At 29.5% G+C, this 23,087-nt stretch overlaps 1 protein-coding gene across 1 annotated transcript in view; it reads left to right on the forward strand.

Moving 5' to 3' along the window:
* LOC129916337 (hemicentin-1) overlaps positions 1-23,087 on the forward strand; it is a 250,824-nt gene that overhangs the window by 130,327 nt on the left and 97,410 nt on the right. The window contains exon 2 of the mRNA XM_055996201.1: positions 15,110-15,239. Within this exon, the coding sequence (XP_055852176.1) occupies positions 15,110-15,239 (130 nt within the window). The remainder of the gene's footprint in view (positions 1-15,109; positions 15,240-23,087) is intronic.

Raw genomic sequence — 23,087 nt, forward strand, 5'->3', positions numbered from 1 at the left:
TTTTTAAGTTGTTTTTTACACTTTCATATCATTTAAGTCAAAAAAACACGTTAATGAGTATTAATTTTTTGTGCTTTTTATTAAAGCCCAGTTTATTTCCATAAAAAAAAATAAGTTTTATTTCATAAAAGAGGCTACTGAAAGTTATTAAAAAAAATAAACAAACTGAGTGAATTAAAAAAAAAAAAATTTTTTAAAACAAAATTAATTTAAATAAATTAAAACTTTTTCTGAGCTTTATCTATTTGTTCTTTTCTTAACCACAATAGCTCAGAAAAAGTTTTTAATTCATTTAAATTAATTTTTTATTTAAATTTTTTTTTTTTTTTAATTCACTCAGTTTGTTCATTTTTTTTAATTATTACTTTCAGTAGCCTTTTTTATGAAATAAAACTTATTTTTTTTATGAAAAAAAAATGGGCTTTAATAAAAAGCACAAAAAATTAATACTCATTAACGTGTTTTTTTTATTTAAATGACATGAAAGTGTAAAAAACAGCTTAAAAAACGAAGCAAATTGTGTTTGATGCAAAATTGTGGAGAAACGGTTGTCCGCAGAAAAAAAAGTTTTGAGACAAACTAAAACTGTAATAAATTCTTGATTGGTTGTAAAAAAAATCTTTCGAATAAAACGTAGTTTGGCAAAGATAAGGCCAGTTAAAGGACAAGAGAGCAAAAATCATAAAAACCGTGGTAACTCGAAAACGGGACGAAAACGAGAAAATTACCTCTTAAGTTTTTCGACTTAAAATGACCTCAGGAATCCATGGTTTTCATTTAGGGCGGTGACTGTGGGACACCCTGTATACCAAAATCGGTTTAATTTTTTAACCAGCGGAGTTTATTATATACGAGAAAATGGTATATTTTTTATATTCAAAATGCATATCACGAAAGTGCAAAAAATACTCCAAATATTTTGGTGTATTTTAGACTTTTGTGCTACTTGAGATAGTACAAAAACGGTCTTGCCCCCACTTCTCCTATATATTATTCTATTTTAAATAAATCAATTAATATTAAAATACTTCATAAACAAAATAATAATTAAAAAAAAATTATTGCATACTTGTAATATTATAATAATGTATATGTTATAATATGTAATACATAATTTTTGCGTACTTTTATAGGAATTGTTCTAGTTCCAATTTTGGGTTTTTAGTTTTAAAAAATGTTTAAAAATAGTATGCATCTACTAATGAGGTAAACTTGTATGGTTTATTTAAGAAAAAAGAACAAACTTTATTAAAAACATAACTTGAATGGCGAATGAGCAGAAAAATGTCACTTTAAAATAATTTGAAACTTAAAAATCGTCCCCTATAAAATTTTCTTTTTGTGACTTTTTGTGAACAATTTTGCCTTACGCCGACGATATGGTTTTCCGTAATTGATTTAAAATTGATTAAAAAATTGAATTTAATTACCAAAAGCGATGCTTGATATCGTATAATTAGAAATTAGAAAAAAACAATAAAGTTAAAAAAAAAATTAAAAAAAAATTAAAATTTTAAGTTTAAAAATTATGTTTTTCAAAAACTGTATGTTATTTTAACATCTGGTTTTCGGTAATTGATTTAAAATTGATTACGAAATTGATTTTAATTACCAAAAGCAGTAATTGAAATCGTAAAATAAAATATAAAATTAAAAAAGGAAAAAAAAATTAAAAAAAAAAGGAAAAAAAATTGAGTTTAAAATTGATTATTCCAAAAACTCTACGACATTTTAGCTTCTAGTTTTCAGTAATTGATTTAAAATTGACTACGCAATTGATTTTAGTTACCGAAAGCAGTGTCTGAAATCGTAAAATAAAAAATAAAATTAAAATAAGAAAAAAAATTTAAAAAAAGTTAAAAATTTTGAGTTTAAAAATTAATTATTTCAAAAACTGTACGACATTTTAGCATCTTGTTTTCAACAATTGGTTGAAAATTAGCTTGATAATTAAATTAAATTACCAAAAACAAAGCTTGATAGTGTAAAATTAAAGAAAAAATTAAAGTAAAAAAAAAAAAATGAAAAAAAGTTAAAATTTTGAGTTTAAAAATTTGTTTTTCAAAAACTTTTCACGAAAACGACATTATTTGAAAAGATAATTAAATAATAGGGTTTTGGCTTAAAAAAAAAGTTATAATACAAGATTGTAGGTGTTGCCGTTGTTTTTAAATATTTTTTTAAAATAAAAGTTTTTTTTTGGCACTCTCCGAAGTAAAAAATTGAAAAAAAAATATAACCCATCCAGTCTGCTTTCTGCCATTTTGAATTTAGAAACTACATACCATCAGGAACACGCTTGCAAAATGGCAGCCATTTCCGAGTCAGTAAATTTCGAAAAAAAATTTACCACTTTGCGCCCTTCTGCCACCCCTTTTCCATCCACTTAGCTTTCTGCCATTTTGGAACTGTCACTTTAACACCTTCTTCAACCACCTTCACCACTTTTTACCCATTTCCGAGAAAGTTTTTTTTCCAAAAAAAAATGCAAGTTTGAACCCCCACCCACGCTTATTCCATCCAGTCTGCTTTCTGCCAATTTGGCATTTGCTTATCTCACCCCCATCCAACAATTTCATGAAAAAAAAATTCCATTTCCCGAGTGAGTCCGAAAACTTGCTTCCATCTCTCCGTCTATTTCACCTAATTTTTTTTATAAAAACTCTGTATTCTTGCTTTCTATTACCAAATTTCATTAGGGTGACCCATGATTTTTGTTTTCACTCAAAAAAATTTTATATTATGATATTTTATAGACACTTTAGATTCTTGTTTCTAATCTCAAAAATAAGTTAATTGCTGAATTTAAATAAGATACCACTATAATTACTCAATTTTTCCAATATACCCATATTTTGTCTACACCTAAAAAAAACACCCTTTCAAATGAAAAAAAAATGTATAGCTTTACTTTATTCGTAATTCCAATGAAAAAGACAACATTTTTAATAAATTTCGTAAGGGTAGCTTTTATACCATTGATGTTATGGGACTTATCGCAGATCTTCCTTATTTCCAAAAAAAAAAAAAAACACCCTTTAACCTAAAATATTTGTATAGACTATTTGGGTTCTTGGTTTCTGTTATAAATGAAACATTTTTACCAACTTTCATTGGTGTAACAATTTTTTCCCAGTTTTTGTGGTAATAATTCCGAATTTCATCATTTCTTAAAAAAAAAAAACACCCTTTCACTCAAGATAATTATGTACACTTTAAGGATTCTTTATTCTTATACCAACCAAAACTTTTTCACCAAGTTTTAAAAATCAATAAAATATAAGTCAGCTGTTATGATACCTTTCTCACACATAACTCAACTTATCAAAAAAAACACCCTTTCACACTGCGGGAAAAAACAACTTAAAATCAACGAAAACCACGTTGATTCAACTATTTTTCGGAATGATTTTGCATTGAAGACGAACATTTTAAAATCAAAGTAGAACTTCGTTAGTTTAAAGTGGTTTACAATTACAAAACATACTTAAATCAAAGTTGTTTCAACTTTGAAAAAAAAGCATCAATTTAAATAACAAAAAGAAAAAATTGGCATCCACTGGGGATTGAACCTACAACTCTTGGGTCTCTAGGCGAATGCTTTACCAACGTGCTATCTCACTGTTGAAAATTAGGGTGATAAAATGCAACACGTTGTTTCAAATTTAATTTAAAGATGTGTCATGTTAGTTTTTTCAACGTTAAATCAACGTTGACCATATTACATTTCACGATGCGTTTTTTCCCTCAGTGCACCAAAAATATTTTAAGCATCTTTGAATCCTTTGTCCCTGCTTTATCTCAAACCTTTATTCCGAATTTCATCAGTGTACCTTAGAAACATGTGTCATATGATGATATTTCACAAACAATTTTTTTCACTATATTTTTGAGCTTCCTCCCTCTTGTCCGCGATAAAACACCCTTCTACCCAACTTTTTTTATAGACTTTTTTTATCCTTGGTTCTTATTTCAAAAGCAAACTTTTTGAAAAGTTTCATGAGTGTAACAATTTTTTATTTTTTAAGTGCCTTTTTTAGCCAAACATTTTTTTTTTAATATAAATCAAGAACAAAGTTTTCAAAAAATACATTTTTGTACTTTCTGTTGATGCAAAATGGAATCATTTTGGACTGAAAAATTTTTTTAAGCAAAAAGATTTTTGCTCTTTTTACTGTGAACTTGATTTCTATTTCGATTTAAACAGTTTTAACTAACAATTAAATAAGCAGGGTTCATTTTAAAACTATAGTGTCCTCTTAATTAAAATGGTTTATCTTTTTTCCACAAAAGATTAAAATTCGTAATTAAGCTTTAAAACCTTTTTCAGGTTTTATATTCATTAAAAAAAAGGCTCTATCAAGCTTATCTCTCAGCAGCACCTGTCCAAGGATTAGAAAACAAAAACAAAAAAAAAACTATAAATTGTATTCCAAAAATAATTTCTTTATCTGAAACATTTCTATATCAATGACAAATAAAAATATTCCAAGTAAAGATCTTATAAATAGGATTTATATTCTCTCTCAAAAGTCTAAACAACTTAATCCTCAAGAATAATAAAACAAAAAAAAAAAAAATAACAAGAACAATATCAAGATTTATATGATACAAATAGCCAATAAATCACTCTTCTATATTCCCTTTGATAAGGACACACACAAAGATGCCAAGTAAAATAAAAATATATTTTATCAAACAAGAATCTCTTGTTCCACAACCTCTATAAACACAAACTCACATACCTACACGAAAGCTCTATACTTTATTCTGACCATTATTTCACTATCTATCTCTCTCTTCTTCCAGAAAATCAATTGTAATTAACTTGTCGTTATAAAAAGATAAACCTGACAATCCAAAAAAAATGTGAACAAAAAAAAAAATAGGAAGAAAATATTAACGTATATCTTCTTTCAAAAAAAAAAAAAAAAAAAAAAAACATATTTATCCACTCTCAGGTGAATGTATGCTATATTCGTTCTTCTTCCAAGGTCATCATCATCGGCATCCATAATTTGTATTCATTCATGACTTTAACTCCTCTTCCTCTACAACCCCACAGCCCAGCTCCCTTCATTTTTGGATTGCCATTTGGAATTAGATCTCTTTCTCGTGTGCCCTGTGTGAAGAAATAATCTGTTTCCTACTTTGAGTGAGATAAATCTCGGTAACAGACTTTTACCTGGACCTGGACGGGCGGAACAAAGTTCTTTTCTACTTCCTTTTTGAATCAACCCTCATCTCCCTTAGGATGATCTAATATTTTAACATAACAGCCAGCAGCAGAAAATCCAGCTTTGTATAATTTTTTTTTGTTGTTTTTTTTGGATTTTGGTTCGTTCTTTTTGAATTTTAATGTTATATAGGTGGTGTGCTAATTTTTAAATATCCTTAAAGGTCAGTAATGGATTTGTACAGAAACAAAACTAAAATTTAGAATAATTATTTTCCTCAAATAAATTCTTATTAAATCTGTAAATTTACAAGTTTTTAAACATTTCTCTACGCATCTGTCTTGCTGATTGCGTGGAATCAATTTTAAAAACTGGATTTCATTCAATTCTCTACCTCATACAATGCCTGTGCCTAATAGAATATCAGGGGCACACAGTGGTGCATTTGGTGCTTTTTGGCGTCAAAATTCTATTGCACAACCATTTCTTGACAAAATGTCATGAAATTTGGTACCCCGTAGGATATTTGTATGGAGAATACGAAAAAAAAATCAATAATTTTGAAAAAAAAAAGTCCAAAAAGTGCCAAATTAGTAAAACACACTTTTAGACCTCTTGATACGCTATTTCATTTATATTTTTGTAAATTAGCACAATTTTGACATCTCTTTCATTTATGAATAATATTTATTTAAAAACATAGTAGGCAGCCATAGACAGCCAAAATACTCAATTTTTTATGAATAAAATGAAAGAGATGTCACAATGCACCATTGTAATGGTGCTAATTTACAAAAATATCCATGAAATAGCGTATCAAGAGGTCTAAACGTGTGTTTTACTAATTTGGCACTTTTTGGACTTTTTTTTTCAAAATTATTAATTTTTTATGAATTCTATATTTAAGATCTTAAACCTTTTTAACTTGAACTAAGCCAAATTTCTATTTAAAGACTTATTCTGGCCACCATTTTGGAGCCGCCATTTTGAATAAATAAAAAGTTATCACCTTTTTCGTATTCTCCCTACAAATATCTATTCTTCAGTGCACCAAAATTTTATGATATTTCATCCAAAAATGGCCGTGCATATGAATTTTGAAGGCAAAAAGCACCAATGCCACTACTGTGGGGCAGGTCAATAGGGTAGTGGTAGAAAGACAATAAATTGATCTTATATACAAGGTCGTTCAAATTTTTTTAAGGGAGGAATTGACTGCTTCAAGAAAACAGTGAATGTTTTCTTGACTGTTCACTGATATTTCAGTAACATTTCGGAAGATAGAAGACTCTTGAGCTTCCTTAACGTCTTAGTAGTCTTGCATTATTCCGTCACGTACAGACATAGTACGAAAAATAAGTTGTTGTAAGAGTTTTTTAATAGTTGAGTATAGTTTTACTCTTCTTACATCAGTTCGATACTCATCCTATTTTTTAATCAATTATAAGTAATTACAAAAAAAAATTAAATTTAATTTTTTGGTTAAACGTTTAAAATTATAAAAAATTCATGATTGTTTTGCACGTATTTGCTCTTATGGTAAGAGTTGCTAAGGATGTTACAACTTTTTATAAACATTATAAAAGAATAATTCTAATTTAATTTTAACATTATTTTTATAAGAATTTTAAGAAAATTATTAAAAGTTGATTTTAAAATTATTTTTAAATGATTTTTATCTCCAAACAAGTCTCTAAAAAAACAATTTTTTTTTTTTTTTTGGGAAATTGTTGGAGCCGTTTCTTAAAAAAATATTTTTTTGTTAAAATAATTATTTTTCCACGCATTCAAACAAAATTTCAAGTAAGTTCTTTGATTGGTTTGGAAAAAAATGATTTTTCAAATAAATTAATTGAAATACTTATTAAAAATCCAAAATTGGCCTTTTTTAAAATTTGTATTCTAATTTTTACATTTAAACTACTAAAACCTGTTTGCACAAAAGTTTTCGTTGAAATCAGTTAACAGGATTTCAAGAAAGTCAGAAATCAAAAAAACGTTCCTATGGCAGGTACCATTAATAACGGTCAAAAAATATTTTTTCTATACCAAAGGATGCCACTGTACATTAGTTTTTTTTTTTTATCAAAATCATTAGAGTCGTTTTTCAATTAATTTTGGTCCAAAAATACTACCAAGTTTGAAGAAAACTACTGTAGTAGCTTATACTGTACATCGAGATAGATACTGACAGACAGAATTGCGGGAACACTTTTTTCACATTGTCTATCTTAGTATAATGTTATGTGTGATTCAGTTCAATTTTTCATTACGATTCCTTTACTTGCCCCATAGCACCTATATCGGAAGTAAATAAAAAGAGAACACTCAACGTACAGAGTTGGCTTAGTTTTGTATACCAGCAAAACCATGTTTTTTTTAAGTTAATTTTCAATTTGTATAAGGTCACTGTGGCGTATACGTAACATTTTTTTTTTTTGTAATGCCAAATAAATTGACCAATAAAAATAAAAATTATATTTTTAAATTACTTGCCTCTCGAAGCCAGAATTAGTTTTGTACAATGGATACAGTAGATTGGAACCGTCCGTCAGTCAATCCAATAATGGCGGGAGTGGCTATGCAAGAGGCTGATAAAGTTGTTCTTCCTAAGCAAAAACATACAACCCACACTTGTGGGTTTAAATTTCCATTCTTACCTTGGACTTGAATGCAAAAAATAATGAATAACGATGAACCTATAGCTGGGCTGCTGGCAGGAATTCAGATAAAATTTTGCGCAAATCACACGAAATGGAAGTTATCTTTATCTTATTCAATGGACACATGAATAATAGAAAAAAATGGAAATTAACTTGAATGGAAATTAGTCAACCCCTCACGTACCCTAAATTCAGTCTTCCAATAACCATCAAGACGTAGCCTTACCTTCCTACCTACTTTCTTCTCTCTCACTGCGATGGCACGCATCTTTTGTCTTCAAATATAATTTTCTCAGGACTTTAGCTAACAAATTGATTAAAAAAGAAGGAAATACACAAAAAAAAAAAAAAAATACCTATCAAGGACTAATCTTCTGGTGCGTTCAACCATAGAAGGGTATAGGGATGTGATAATGAGCCAATTTATCTGAAAAATACCTTTGGGCCATTCGGTATTTCACCGAATTTTCTCATATATCGATCGATTTGAAGATGGCGGCGACGAGCGACAACGACGGTGATGTGTTGCTTGGTAAATACTTACTTTTACATATAAAAGACTCTCATCGTCGTCGCCATCGTCTTCCTTCTTGTCGTAGTGTTGTAAGAGGTCGTCCTTGACGGTCGTAAGTCGAGACTTTTTTTTTTGTTGTTGCTAATTTATGCAAATATATTCGCTGCCGATGGCTTGTGGGCTGTGTGTGTGGGTGGATGGCAAAAAAGGCGAAGAAGACGACACGCTTCAATGAAATCGTGTGCCGCTCTAGCATTCATCAGTTCCAGGAGGCAGTAGGACTCTGGAGGGATATTCGAAGGTTGTGCATGAAGGGTTGGCTAATAAATGGCGGAAAAAGTTTTTTTTACTAAAGCGAACTGTTCATTTGTCTGGAAGTGGCAATTTGTCTGAGGAAGGAAGTTTTTCTTTGCCAAATGCTTATGCTCTATGTGTGTGTATGGGTTTTTATGTGAGAATGGTTGATGGATGAATAGACATTTAACATGCAAAGTAAAGATTTGTGGGTTTCAAGATAAAAAAACAAGAGTGTAAAAAAAAGTAGAAAAGAAAGTAAATAGAGGTCAATGGGTCTATAAGGAAGTATTATTTATTGTTTTTTCTTTTTTTTTGTGGGGGCAAATTGTTGCCGCACTTTCTTGACCAAGTTTCTTGAATTTATTCGTATTAAAATAAAGTGTATAGAAAGCAATAAAGACTGGTGAAATGTCTTAAAAGACGACAGAAATCAAAGCACGTTTGTGATAAATTTACTACTTGATAAGTTCTCATGGTCATTTCCGTTGATATTGTTGATAAGGTTTGGGGTTTAATTGGATAAGTTTATTATCTTAACAGTTAGCCATTTTTCAGTCTGAATTAATCGAGGCCGAAAACAAAAATTGAAAAATGGGATAATTTTGACATCTTTTTGAAAGTGTTGAAAGTTGGTAAGGACATTTTTTTAGAAATAATTTATTTTGTTGTTTAATTGCGACGCTTTTAAAATAAAATGCAGGAGTGGGTCGCACGTACTTGCTCTTATGTTTAAAGTTGCTGGGAATATTAAGGTTTTTGAAAAATTTATAGAAGATCTTTTTTTAAGAAATTTCAGAATAAAAATTAAATTAAAAAATAATATAAAAATTGGTTTTAAGTTACAATACCATTTCTTTAAATAGTTTTGACCTTCAAAAAATGTTATTTTATTTCATGTATAACAAAGAATTTTTACAATTTTTTTTATCCTTTTAGCTGTTTTTTTTTTGGAAATTTTTTTTTTATTTTATTTTAAGAAGTAATAAAAATAAAAATTATATATATTTCTATAAAATACAAGTAAATACCTAAAAATAATTGACTTTACATTACTTAAGTTTCAATTTTTAGTTTATAAAAGTTAATTCCGAAAACTTTTTTTTGGGCTTATAATGTGTAATAAAATAATAGAAATGATAACTTTTAACACTAAAACGAATACATTTTTAGATGCATACTATTAATTTTATGAATGAAAAAAAAAAAAACTTTATTTGTTTTGATTTAAAAAAAAAATGATTTTACCCTTATATCAAATAAAAAAAAGTTACGTATACACCAGAGTGACTCGTGTTTACTTTATTGGTTTTATTCTGCAGTAAATAGAAAATTTCTATCGCTGATTAATTTTATTGATTCCGATATTGGTATCCTTAATTTATAAGTATATCATATTATTTATAACAGCTAGTTCTTAAAATTCTGTTAAAGTCATCAGTTTTTTGTTTAACTAATATAGATCTGCTGGAAAAAATTTGATTTTAAAAATGATTTTTTTAGTTAAAAAAAGAAACGGGTCTTTTTTAATATTCCGAAATTCGGTATAGCCAAAATTCTGTATGTGCATCAAAAAATCTGTAATCCGTCATTCTGCTTTGATATAACACTGAAATTAACATTAAAATGAGTAAAGGCATACCAAAGTAAGCTTTTTCTTAAATCATCGCTAAAAAGTATCAACTTTGCAGATAGAGAGTTACTGTAAAACAATTTTTTGAAGTTATACTTCTTATGGGAGGGTGGGTATGAAACTTTTTGACAAGAATGTCAAAGGGGTTATGACGCGATCACCCTGGGTAGCAGGGCTGTCGTTTCACCTTTAGAGTAGACTTTAGTATTTAAAAATGCAGTACGCCGCAGTACGACAAACATAAAACACATCACACGTTGCAAGTTACATGTTTCATGTGGCAAGTTGTATGTGGCAAGTTGCATGTGGCAAGTTGCATGTGGCAAGTTACATGTGGCAAGTTGCATGTGGCAAGTTGCATGTGGTAATTTCCATGTGGCAAGTTGCCAGGGTTGCAAAAAGCTCACATTTCAGCTCAGCTCACAGATCAGCTCAAATTTGAGCTAGGTACCATAGCTTAGCTCATTTGAGCTGAGTTAAAAGTGAGCTGAGCTGAAAGTGAGCGCCCCAACTTCCAACGCCTATATCTCGGAATTTTGAAAAAAATGAAAAAAATTTTTTGATGCCAAAAGGTAGTAGGGACTCTAACCTACATTTGGGTACAACTCTCATCCCTGTAGGTCCACGCGTTCTCAACCCGGGAAAACTTAAAATTAAAAAAAAAATAGGCACGATTCTGAAAAAATAGGCATGATGTGGCGGTTTAAAATGGAAGGCGATTTTTTAAAAATCTGACAATGTGCAAAGCGTAGGCCCATGACACAAGCTATCATTTGGCATCACTCCCAAAAATTACTCTCAAGCGGTTTAGCTTCCAGGAGCGTTTAAAGATTCGGGGATTTTTCGAAAAAAAAATTTACCCCAACTTTCAAAACCGATTTTCTCGGAATTTTAAAAAAAGTCGAAAAACCGGATTATACCACTATCGGGTAGCTGAGAATATAAGCTTTCATATGGCACCACTCCCCTGTCTCTAGATCAAAGAGTTCCAACGCCTATATCTCGGAATTTTGAAAAAAATGAAAAAAATTTGTTTGATGCCAAAAGGTAGCGGGGACTCTAACCTACATTTGGGTACAACTCTCATCCCTGTAGGTCCACGCGTTCTCAAACCGGGAGAACTTAAAAATAAAAAAAAAAAATAGGCACGATTCTGAAAAAATAGGCATGATGTGGCGGTTTAACATGGAAGGCGATTTTTTAAAAATTTGACAATGTGCAAAGCGTAGGCCCATGACACAAGCTATCATTTGGCATCACTCCCAAAAATTACTCTCAAGCGGCTTAGCTTCCAGGAGCGTTTAAAGATTCGGGGATTTTTCGAAAAAAAATTTACCCCAACTTTCAAAACCGATTTTCTCGGAATTTTAAAAAAAGTCGAAAAACCGGATTATACCACTATCGGGTAGCTGAGAATATAAGCTTTCATATGGCACCACTCCCCTGTCTCTAGATCAAAGAGTTCCAACGCCTATATCTCGGAATTTTGAAAAAAATGAAAAAAATTTGTTTGATGCCAAAAGGTAGCGGGGACTCTAACCTACATTTGGGTACAACTCTCATCCCTGTAGGTCCACGCGTTCTCAAACCGGGAGAACTTAAAAGTAAAAAAAAAAAATAGGCACGATTCTGAAAAAATAGGCATGATGTGGTCTTTTAACATGGAAGGCGATTTTTTAAAAATTTGACAATGTGCAAAGCGTAGGCCCATGACACAAGCTATCATTTGGCATCACTCATAAAAATTACTCTCAAGCGGCTTAGCTTCCAGGAGCGTTTAAAGATTCGGGGATTTTTCGAAAAAAAATTTACCCCAACTTTCAAAACCGATTTTCTCGGAATTTTAAAAAAAAGTCGAAAAACCGGATTATACCACTATCGGGTAGCTGAGAATATAAGCTTTCATATGGCACCACTCCCCTGTCTCTAGATCAAAGAGTTCCAACGCCTATATCTCGGAATTTTGAAAAAAATGAAAAAAATTTGTTTGATGCCAAAAGGTAGCGGGGACTCTAACCTACATTTGGGTACAACTCTCATTCCTGTAGGTCCACGCGTTCTCAAACCGGGAGAACTTAAAAGTAAAAAAAAAAAATAGGCACGATTCTGAAAAAATAGGCATGATGTGGTCTTTTAACATGGAAGGCGATTTTTTAAAAATCTGACAATGTGCAAAGCGTAGGCCCATGACACAAGCTATCATTTGGCATCACTCCCAAAAATTACTCTCAAGCGGTTTAGCTTCCAGGAGCGTTTAAAGATTCGGGGATTTTTCGAAAAAAAAATTACCCCAACTTTCAAACGCGATTTTCTCGGAATTTTGAAAAAAGTCGAAAAACCGGATTGTACCGGAATTTTTTTTTTATTATAAAAAAAGAAATATTTTACTAAAAAAATAGAAATATATTAACTATCAAAAACACCAAAAGAAAAGATCACGAACAATTATCTGTCTTATTTATAAAAATATCTATGTGTTAAAATAATTCCATTAATAACTAGAAACAAACAACTTAAGCTATGGTGTTTTATAAAAGTTTAAAATATCTTCATATTTCATTATACTTTCCAAATAAAAATCAATGTATCCTCTCACACATCACAGCTCAGCTCAGCTCACTTTACCTTAGCTCACCAAACAGCTCAGCTCACCGACAGCTCAGCACACCCAACAGCTCAGCTCAACAATCAGCTCAGCTCACTTTCAGCTTAGCTCACTTTCAGCTTAGCTCAAATGAGCTGAGCTATGGTACATAGCTCAAAAGTGAGCTAGCTCAAAATTTGAGCTGAGCTGCGAGCTGAGCTCAGCTCACTTTTGAGCTTTGTAGCAACCCTGCAAGTTGCATATTGCTACTACTAGTGCTGAAGCACACACAATCCTCATAAAATTACCATATAGCATACTTTATGCGCAATTTGTTTACTTTCGTTAAGCATATACCGTACGTTCTGAACCGCACAACATGAGTAAATTTCACAGATTAAATTGAAAACTACATGGACGCAAATAGGATGAAAGAATTAATTTATTGTTCACTTGATAAAAATGTAAAAAAACGAAGTGTGGATTAATTAATTTAATAATAGAAATTAAAAATATCAAATGAAATTCATTTATATATACTGAATGAGAAGTATAACTTCAGTCGCGTGTACATGTGTACAGGTACACACACTCTTTTTTTTCTTAGAATATATCCAAAAATTATCCCTCAAAATGCCCTTATCTCATTCCGGGACACCCTGTATAATAACTAGAGGACGACAAGGGAGGAGAATAAATAATAATAATAATAAACTCTTCTGCTTTCCATTTTTGTTTCCATGACATAATTATAATTCCAACAAAATGTTTTAAAACTACTTTTCCATTCACATCACAATCAGCAAAAAAAAAAAATAAGAGAAGAATTTATCATTTTAATTTGCCCCAAATTTAAATATACATTATAAAATTGTATTATAATATTACCTGCCTACTAGCGTCCATTAATCCTTAATTTAACTCAACTCGACATTATCAAAAAGGTTTACTTTAATCGAGAAAACAGCATAAATTCACTTCAGTTTTTTTTTTTTTTTTTAATAACCTCTAAGGACTTTCAAGGATTAAATCGCATGAAATGTACCTTGCAACAGCTCATTTTATTTAAACATTGTAAATAAATCGCCATTTGCGTACACCGCCGCCATTCATTGTCGTCACGCCTGGCCTGGATGGACTTTTATTTCAATGTCGTTCTCTTGCACTTTATTTTTTTTTATTTTGCTGTTGATTTACCAAACGTAATTACATGTCAGTATATTCGTATATATGAGGTTTCATCACCTGGGCTGGCAAAATTATCTCACGCAGGTGTATAATCCTCTTTCATGTGTAAAACACTGCAAAATTCCCAACGAAAATTTTAACATACAAAATTAAGAATACATAAAAATTAAATTCCAAAACTTATACCTACACACACACAAATTTATTACATACATACAGACTGAGAACCAAACAATACAGAATATTGTAGGACATTCCAGTAGATACACAACAGCAGTAATAAATTTAACGAATCGATTTGGTCCTGACATCGATGTCGTTGTCAAGGAGAAGAATGGTTGTTTCCAAAAACGATGGATAAAGAGAGGGTATATAAGCAAGAGAGGTAGTCTTGAACAATGCTATTGAATGACCTATATTCCATGTCCTTTCTCCAACACTCTTTACTGCATGCATCAGGAGTGTGTACCACACACTCACTTAACTCTGAATGAGTCAAATGAATGCAGACAAAAATTCATCCTCACTCAGAACATCCTGAACTGAACCCAATTACTTGACAAAACTGACGACTGTCATAAGTTGCCACTTCATTATTTTTTGTTCTGATCAATAGTTACACTTATTTGGGAAGGAGGAGGAGGTGGAACATTGAACATGTGTCATGCAATTCAGCAATACATTGCACATCAATTCAGCAATTCAGCTACCTCTTGAAAACCCCCCTTCAAAAATAGCCACCAAACCACACACCAAACAATGACAGAAAAAAAAACCCTTCTGTGTATAACCACCAAATGAATGTGCTTTGTAATGGGGTCCCACAAGGCAACCAAACGTTTACTGTTTTATTTATTGCAGGTAATAAACAACCAGCCTCCAATAATCAATTGTTTTTTTTTCTCTTTTTTGCTTATATTTCATGTCGCCTGTGGATGGCTTTTGTTGTGATCCTCATTCTACCATATTCAACAAAAATGTATGTGTGCTCAAAACAAATGTGGAAACCAACCGTAAATTATATCAACAAACCAACAAAAAAAAAAAAAAAAACAGTTCCAATTCACAAAATGGAAGCATTAAGCGGCGAAACAATTTATCTTCCGTGCAATGTGAGTACGTACGAAGGAGATGACGCCGTACTCATTCTATGGTATCGCGAGGATAAAGGAACACCAATATACAGGTAAGAAGAAAAAGTTTTTCTTCATTTTTATTAGCTGAAATTTTCTCATTCGTTCGTTTTTACTGTGTGTCTCTCTTGGAGAACTTTAGCTCGTTTCACATTATTTTTGAATTATTTTTCCTTTCTCTTTTTTTTTTTTTTTGTATCTTTTGTTAACTTTTGTATTTATTATATTTTCTATGAGGAAAGGAAACCACTTATTATTGTTATTTTCTTTTTTTGGAAAATTTTCTAAGATGGTAAAGTTTTTTTTTCTTCCTTCTTTCTTTTATTCAATACAACAACGACCAATAACAAATTCAATTTGAATATGAAATTCAGTTTTTGTATGAGCTTGTTTATAGGAAATGGGGATGAAGAGGGGGGTTGAGAACACTTTTCGGAAAGAAGACTTCCGGCTGAATTTGAAGTTCTTTTTCTACTATGACGGTTGTATGGTTGGGGATTATATTTATACACCTTCTTGCCCAGGCTAGGAATAGGATAGAGGCTGTGTTACAAGTTGTAAGACGAGTTATGTCTTCTATCTTCAAAATAGAAATTGTTAAAGTTAAGGATAATTTTATTAATGGTCCTCTTTCCAGGTGTTTTGTGTAAAAAAGATAATAGGAGATATGAAAATGGTGCTTGCAATTTTTTTTTGTGTAAAGTAAAGAACCTACAGGGTGCACTTACAGTATCATAATTTAAGCTTTTTTTTAATTTTTATGGAGTTTGGTATTAACAACATAGGAAAGTCCAAAATCGTCTTTTTGAGATAAATACATTTCAAAATTAGAAAAATTCCTCCAAATCCAGTTTTATTTAATAAATAATAACATTTACGCAAAAAATGTAAGAAAATTTCATTTTTAAGAGTATTTATAATGTTTTTAGTGAAATATGTTGTTTTGACCAAACAAGAATAAGATTATTTCGAGTTGTGTCCTTAGTGCCAATATTGGAATTAGTTTTTTTTTTTTTTTAAGAATTTAAATTTTTCGGACATACCGCTATTTAGTTTTGTTTTTTTTTTTTTAAACAAATTGAATAAAATTCCCGCCTTTTCCGTCATTGATACAAAAAGCAAAGGAACTGAGTTGTGCTGTTTTGACCAAACACTTATTTAAAAGTTTAAGAATTTTTTCTTGGTCAAAACAGCACAAGTTAGAGTTATGCCATATTATGATCAAACATAATTGAATCGTTTATTTTCAAAACATTATAAGTAAATTTCATCCCAAAAAGTTTCTGACATAATACATTTTGTATTTAACAAGTTTGATTTTAACTTTAAATGCAAATATTATCCTTACACAACAAATTATTTATTTATTAAATTTGAAATCATAAGAATAAATAAAATCATCGTTTTTGTAGGTTCAACAGAAAAAATTCAAAATGGACTTAGGTATCATGTTTTGAAAATAAACGATTCAATTAAAAAAAAAAGGAGTTAAGTGTGATTAGGGCTATTGAATATCTTTGGAACTAGTTTACTTAGACCAAAACCAAACGAAAATAATTTTTTTTAAATAGTTCTGCATACTTAACACATTTTCCAAAAAAAAAAAATGGACTTATACTGTTAATACCAAACTCCATAAATTTAATCTGATGAATTGTTTTTATAAACACAACTTGCAAATTTGAAATCTTAAAACTCCAATGAAAACCTGTTTTTATTTCTTTGATCAATTTAAGATACGTTTTAATTTTTACTTGCGATATAGCTACTATATATCAAGTTATGCATTCGTACAAAACTGCATTCTTGTTTTGGAGGGTAATTTGATTTCAGATTTTATTTTATTTTTTTTTTTTAAACGAATTTTATTTTTTTCCAAATTTATATATAAAAAGTCTTAAAAATTTAAGCAACCTGAACTCTAAGAGCAAGTTCGTTCGACCCAGTCGTGAATTTTATTTTAAATGTTTTTAATTTAAAAAAAAAAAATGTTTTTTTATTTGAAAATATTGTTTTTCCTTTTTTTTGCTTATCGATATAAAACAAATTTGTATAAATGAAATTCTAACGATTTCGAAAATATGATTTTTGGGTAGCATAATATCATCAGTGGAATCATCAGCCCAAATGTAGAAAAGGAAAGAACTATGTAGATGATAATATCCAAATAAATTCTTTTATTGTGGGCTTAAAGTCAATTTTATTCAATTTTTATATATTATATTTTTTGGCGCAACGTTTCAGGGATGGTTATCCCCTTCATCAGGCCTTTAAATAAAAATATTTTAAATAATTAATAAAATATTTATAAATTACAAAGTTGGAAAACTTACAAAATATAAACAATATTTGATGAAAACAAAATTATTTATGATTTTTACAAAATAAGCAAAATATTTAAAATGAAAACAAACTCAAAATTTAGTAGTAAAAATACATACAAAAGTAAGGTAATTTAACTTTTAGCTAAATGACTATATATAATACTAAGACCATCACAGTCCGATCTTCTGTTGACAACATTTTCGTTCTTTTGAATGTGCAGCATTTCTAATAGCATACGTTTAGAATAATGATTTTCTTGTTGTAAGATTTTTACATTATCAAAATCTGGCCTGTGGTCTTCCTCTAAACAATGCATAGCTAGCGCCGTTTTTTGTGAGTTACCGGTTCTCACATCTGATTTGTGTCCGGATATCCTGTTTTTAAGTTTTTGTTTCGATGTTCCAATATAAACTTTTGAACAAGTATTATTTCCACCTATTGGAACATCGAAACAAAAACTTAAAAACAGGATATCCGGACACAAATCAGATGTGAGAACCGGTAACTCACAAAAAACGGCGCTAGCTATGCATTGTTTAGAGGAAGACCACAGGCCAGATTTTGATAATGTAAAAATCTTACAACAAGAAAATCATTATTCTAAACGTATGCTATTAGAAATGCTGCACATTCAAAAGAACGAAAATGTTGTCAACAGAAGATCGGACTGTGATGGTCTTAGTATTATATATAGTCATTTAGCTAAAAGTTAAATTACCTTACTTTTGTATGTATTTTTACTACTAAATTTTGAGTTTGTTTTCATTTTAAATATTTTGCTTATTTTGTAAAAATCATAAATAATTTTGTTTTCATCAAATATTGTTTATATTTTGTAAGTTTTCCAACTTTGTAATTTATAAATATTTTATTAATTATTTAAAATATTTTTATTTAAAGGCCTGATGAAGGGGATAACCATCCCTGAAACGTTGCGCCAAAAAAAAAATATAATATATAAAAATTGAATAAAATTGACTTTAAGCCCACAATAAAAGAATTTATTTATATATAAGAAAAGTCACCAAATTTGTTAAAGATGATAATATCCTAAATTTTTTTTTTAAAGGACTAAATACTGAAGCTGTTAAGCCCCTTGCACATAAGAACGACCAACGAATGAGCGAATGAACGAACAAATTTAATGTACCTATTCCTTAAGTAATTTTTTTTTTTAATTATTAAACAAAAGCAAGCTAATGTTTATTAAAAAAAAAATACATTTTTATTTCAAATAAGTAAAATATGAGAAAACCATTACTTCGTACGAACAAATTTTAAAATCTGTTTTTTATTTTCCTTTTCTACGTTTTTATCTTTTTTAAAAAATTTTAATGTCATTTTTTTTTATTAAAAATTAGTTAGCTTTCTTCTGTTTAATTAAGTTTTTGTTAAAAAAAAATTACTTAAGATATACATTAAATTGAATATGTTCGTTCATTCGCTCATTCGTTGGTCGCTCTCATATGCATGTGCAAGGGGCTTAAGTTGTACTAATTTTCGAATTTAAACAATCATTTATCAAGTTTCTGTTAAAAAAAATTGTCGGAAACTTCAGATTTGTGTTCAGTCCCCATAAAAACCTAAAGTGGCCATTTGAGTTTGCATGGACTCACACCAGTGTACATTTTTGCAATGTCACAAAATTTAATTTTAGTTTACAAACCATTTGACAGTGATAGTTCATATTTTACAAAGAATTAATAACACCCCCATTTACGAGTACTACAAAAATAAAAAATATTAATATTAAAACATGTTTAAAAGGAGAACTTATTATAGTAATAATTATCCTTTCTCTGTTTAATATCTCAATCCGAAAATCAAAAACAAAAATTATTATCATAAAAAATAAGCTATAATAAAATTGGGTCTCTACGGCGGATGTGTAATATTTTGTTTTTAATGAAACCTGCAACCGTTAAAAACAATAACTTCCCATGGTGAATAATCAACTCAAATTAAGTTTTGTCAAATAAATAAATTGGTGAGATTACGATGCTTAACCGATGATATCGATAAAGTGTGACAAAAACTTCGGTTGTTCGGTTGATTGAGCCAATAAAGAAAAGTTGTTTAAGAAGTAGTTAGTTTCTACCCCATTCAAGTTCAGGCAAACGGATGGGATATTTTTTTAAGAAAAACTTACTTAAATTATAAAATAATAAAAAACAATGAAACCATAACAATATTCTTTCATCTATTTTCGCATCTAGAAAACAATCCTTTAGCTTTATTTGTCAAACTAAATTGTTCTAAAGAAAAACTTTTTGTAAACGAATTTTCAAACTCAATTAAAAAACAAATAATTTTTTTTACAAAATTCATTGGTTGATAACTATTTTTGTTTGTTTGTATTAAATTCATTTCATATAGATATCTTTTCATCGCAATAAAAACAGATTATTTAAAGACAATATTTGTTAAAGGCTGATTTTTAAAATGCAGGTTTGTACTGGGGTGCTTTACAATCTCTGAAAAAGTGCCGATGATTTTAATTTCGTATTGTCAGGAGTCAGGGGTCAAAGGTCACACAATATTTAATTTCGAAAACGGTATGTTTTCTATAGTTTTTGTACAACAAAGAATTTTCGGAAACATTCTTTTTTAATTCCTTAGAACTTTTTTTTTATATGTATACAGACGCATTATAAGAACTTTTAAAAAGTTTTTGAATATGAATTCTACATATGCCATTCAAAAGAAAGTCGAAAAAATAGACTTTTTTTTTAAATTGCTTTAAAAAAAAAAGGCAAACAAGTATTTATCGAAACGGGTACTTTAAGAAATGTTGTTAAAACGCTTTTTTATGAAAAATCTGTTTGAATGGAATTTTTAATGAGGAATTGCCAAACGTAAAATATAAATTGTAAAAATATCACCAATTTTCAAATTTTTCACACCAATTCATAAATTTAAAAAATAAATAAAATCGCAAATGTATTTAAATTTGCATCAAGATTTTTTTTATTTTTGATGAGCACACCCACAATTTTCTTACTAAAGGATATGGAACTGAAAAAAAAAAATTAAATTATACAAGGAGTTTGGTTAAAACCAAGAATTTTGAAAAAAAAAAATCATTACTACTGCTTTATTTTTATTCTTCTTACAGTGGCCAAAATTTTAAAATATTTGTGCCTTAATTCAATAGTTGCCAAATATTAATTAATTTATTTACCATTTTTTTTTTTGAATATGTAGTTTTCCTAATTTTCAAACTATTATATTTTTGACGTTTTCGGCAAAACAATGTAGGTATTACACTTCTCAACAAAATTCTAATTTTTGTTTAAATTAAACCAATTTAGTTACTTTTTGCATGCAAACCATTCTAACATTTTGCTTTAATTTCTTGGGCAAAATTTTATCTTACGTTATGGCAAGAAAATTCATCAGGGTTTTGAAATAAAACAATTTGGATATAAGTGTATGTTTATGAAAAACGTATTTTGTCTATCTTACTGTTGTTTGAGACTATATATAAAACAAAATAGTATAATACTTCATATATTCAATATGAATAAAAGGGTATTTCTGCAACAGTAATTTCCATGCTTCATCCTTTGGATGGTAATCAAATTCATGCCTGATTCCATATAAACAATACACCAATTTTCAAAAATCAGTTCTTTCATTCAATTACTTTTCAATTGAAACTTTTATTTCACTGTCTTCAAACTTGTACACCCCACTGTTCGTTTCAATTTCCACACTCACCAGATTTTGAGGTTGTATGAGTGTGTGTGTAAATGTGGTTTTCAAGTTCTCAAATATTATGTTTGTTTTATTTGAATGCGGTTTCCTTGCAGACCGAAATAAAAGTCTTTACCACTTTTACTTTACTTTTCAGAGGCCACACCCTCGAAAAATTCAAGAGCTCTTAGCTAAAGAACAGAGAACTATTGCTCTATATATAATATACGAGTATGTATATATGTGTTCTGAATGAATACCAGCAGCTTTTTAAGAAAAAATGAAAGAAAAAAACTGGTCCATGGTCACGATGAGTTCTTTCCTCCCTTGTATCACAAAAGTTGTCTTGAGTCTGAAAAGATGAAAAACATTTTTTTTATTGGTTGTTTTATTTGCCTTTCAAATTTAAAGCCGAGAAGAAGCTATCTTCTTTTCTTTCCTCGTTTTAGTGTACAAAAAAAAAAACAGACATTCGTTCCCTTGGCCGCGTTTTAATTTGTAAACATAAAATGAATTATTTTTCAATTAAATGAGAGAATAAGAAACAAAAAAAAAAAATGAAAGAAAATCCTTCAAATGAGGTTATAAAGCGTGGGTAAAAGTAAATATACCTTTAGCCTTTTTTTTCTGAAAAAGAAACACCACCTACAGATGTTTGAGAATTAATTAATTATTAATGTTGAATTAAGTCTACAAAAGGATCTTCAAGTTAAGAATACAAAAATAATAATAATGAAAAAAAAACACAAGAAACCTGAATTTTCAAAGACAACACCCAGAACTTAAAGAGGCTTACAACCTTTTAGTTATATGAAGACATAAGCCCAACAAATCTTCATACCTCTAACAAAATGTAAAATGTTTACTTTTTGAAGGTTACTTAACTTGAAGAAAAAAAATGAGGATGTTTAAGTCCTTATGAGTAACTAATATCTCACAGTTACACACCCCTTTTCACTTTGGGACTTTTTTTGGACCTGACATTCGCAGAAAAAAAAATAATTCTTAATAGATGATTCAGTTTATAGAAAAAAAAATGTTCTTCAAGATAACTTCTGCTTCCTTATGGATGACTCTTTTTTTATTCCTCAAAAACGAAAAATAGGACGTTCGTTAGTTTTAGGAATGTACTATTGGGTGGTCTGTGATTTTATTGCAAATACTTACGTTTTTTTTTAATTCTTAAAAGTATATTTTTAATTCAATTATCATCATATAATAAAACGGCGAACGCGAATTTTGTGGTACAAACTACGCGGCCCACAAAAACCGAAGGGGCATAAATTATATACCGACCGATAGCAAATGTTCCCTAGATGTGCAGAATGCATAATTTTTTAAAGTTTTTACTAACCGAAATAGGTAAATTGATTAAAATAAAATTCGATATTTTAGTAAAAAAAAAAAAAACAAAGCAAAACAGAAACAACTGGAAATATCTGTTCAAAAACTTCCAATGGACTGGAATGAAATGTCATTCATGACTGAATGAATAAATGAAAGCATTCAGCGAAAATAAAAAAACATTAAGGTGGGTTCACATTGGTGCGTTGTTTTAAGATCGCATGTAAACTATGGTTAACTTTCATTGTTTTAGTTATCTAAGTTTAGAAGTAAGATGTTTGTTTTATTACCATGAATTGTTTTTGATAAAATCGAATTCTATTAAAATCGAGTCTATTACTAAGGTCCAATCTTTTGTAAACACTTTTGATATCAATGAAATCTATTTTCGTCCTTTTCTCTCTTGAAAGAACATAAGAATTTGTCAGCAATTACATGAAGCTTCAAGAGGCGCGACTCTTTTTAACATAATGAGTGCAAAAGAGAAAAAAGATGAACAAAAAAATTATCCGACCGGAGAGTCGTGGGTCGTGAGT

Source organism: Episyrphus balteatus, chromosome 3 (assembly GCF_945859705.1).
Source record: "Episyrphus balteatus chromosome 3, idEpiBalt1.1, whole genome shotgun sequence".
NCBI classification, from domain to species: domain Eukaryota; kingdom Metazoa; phylum Arthropoda; class Insecta; order Diptera; family Syrphidae; genus Episyrphus; species Episyrphus balteatus.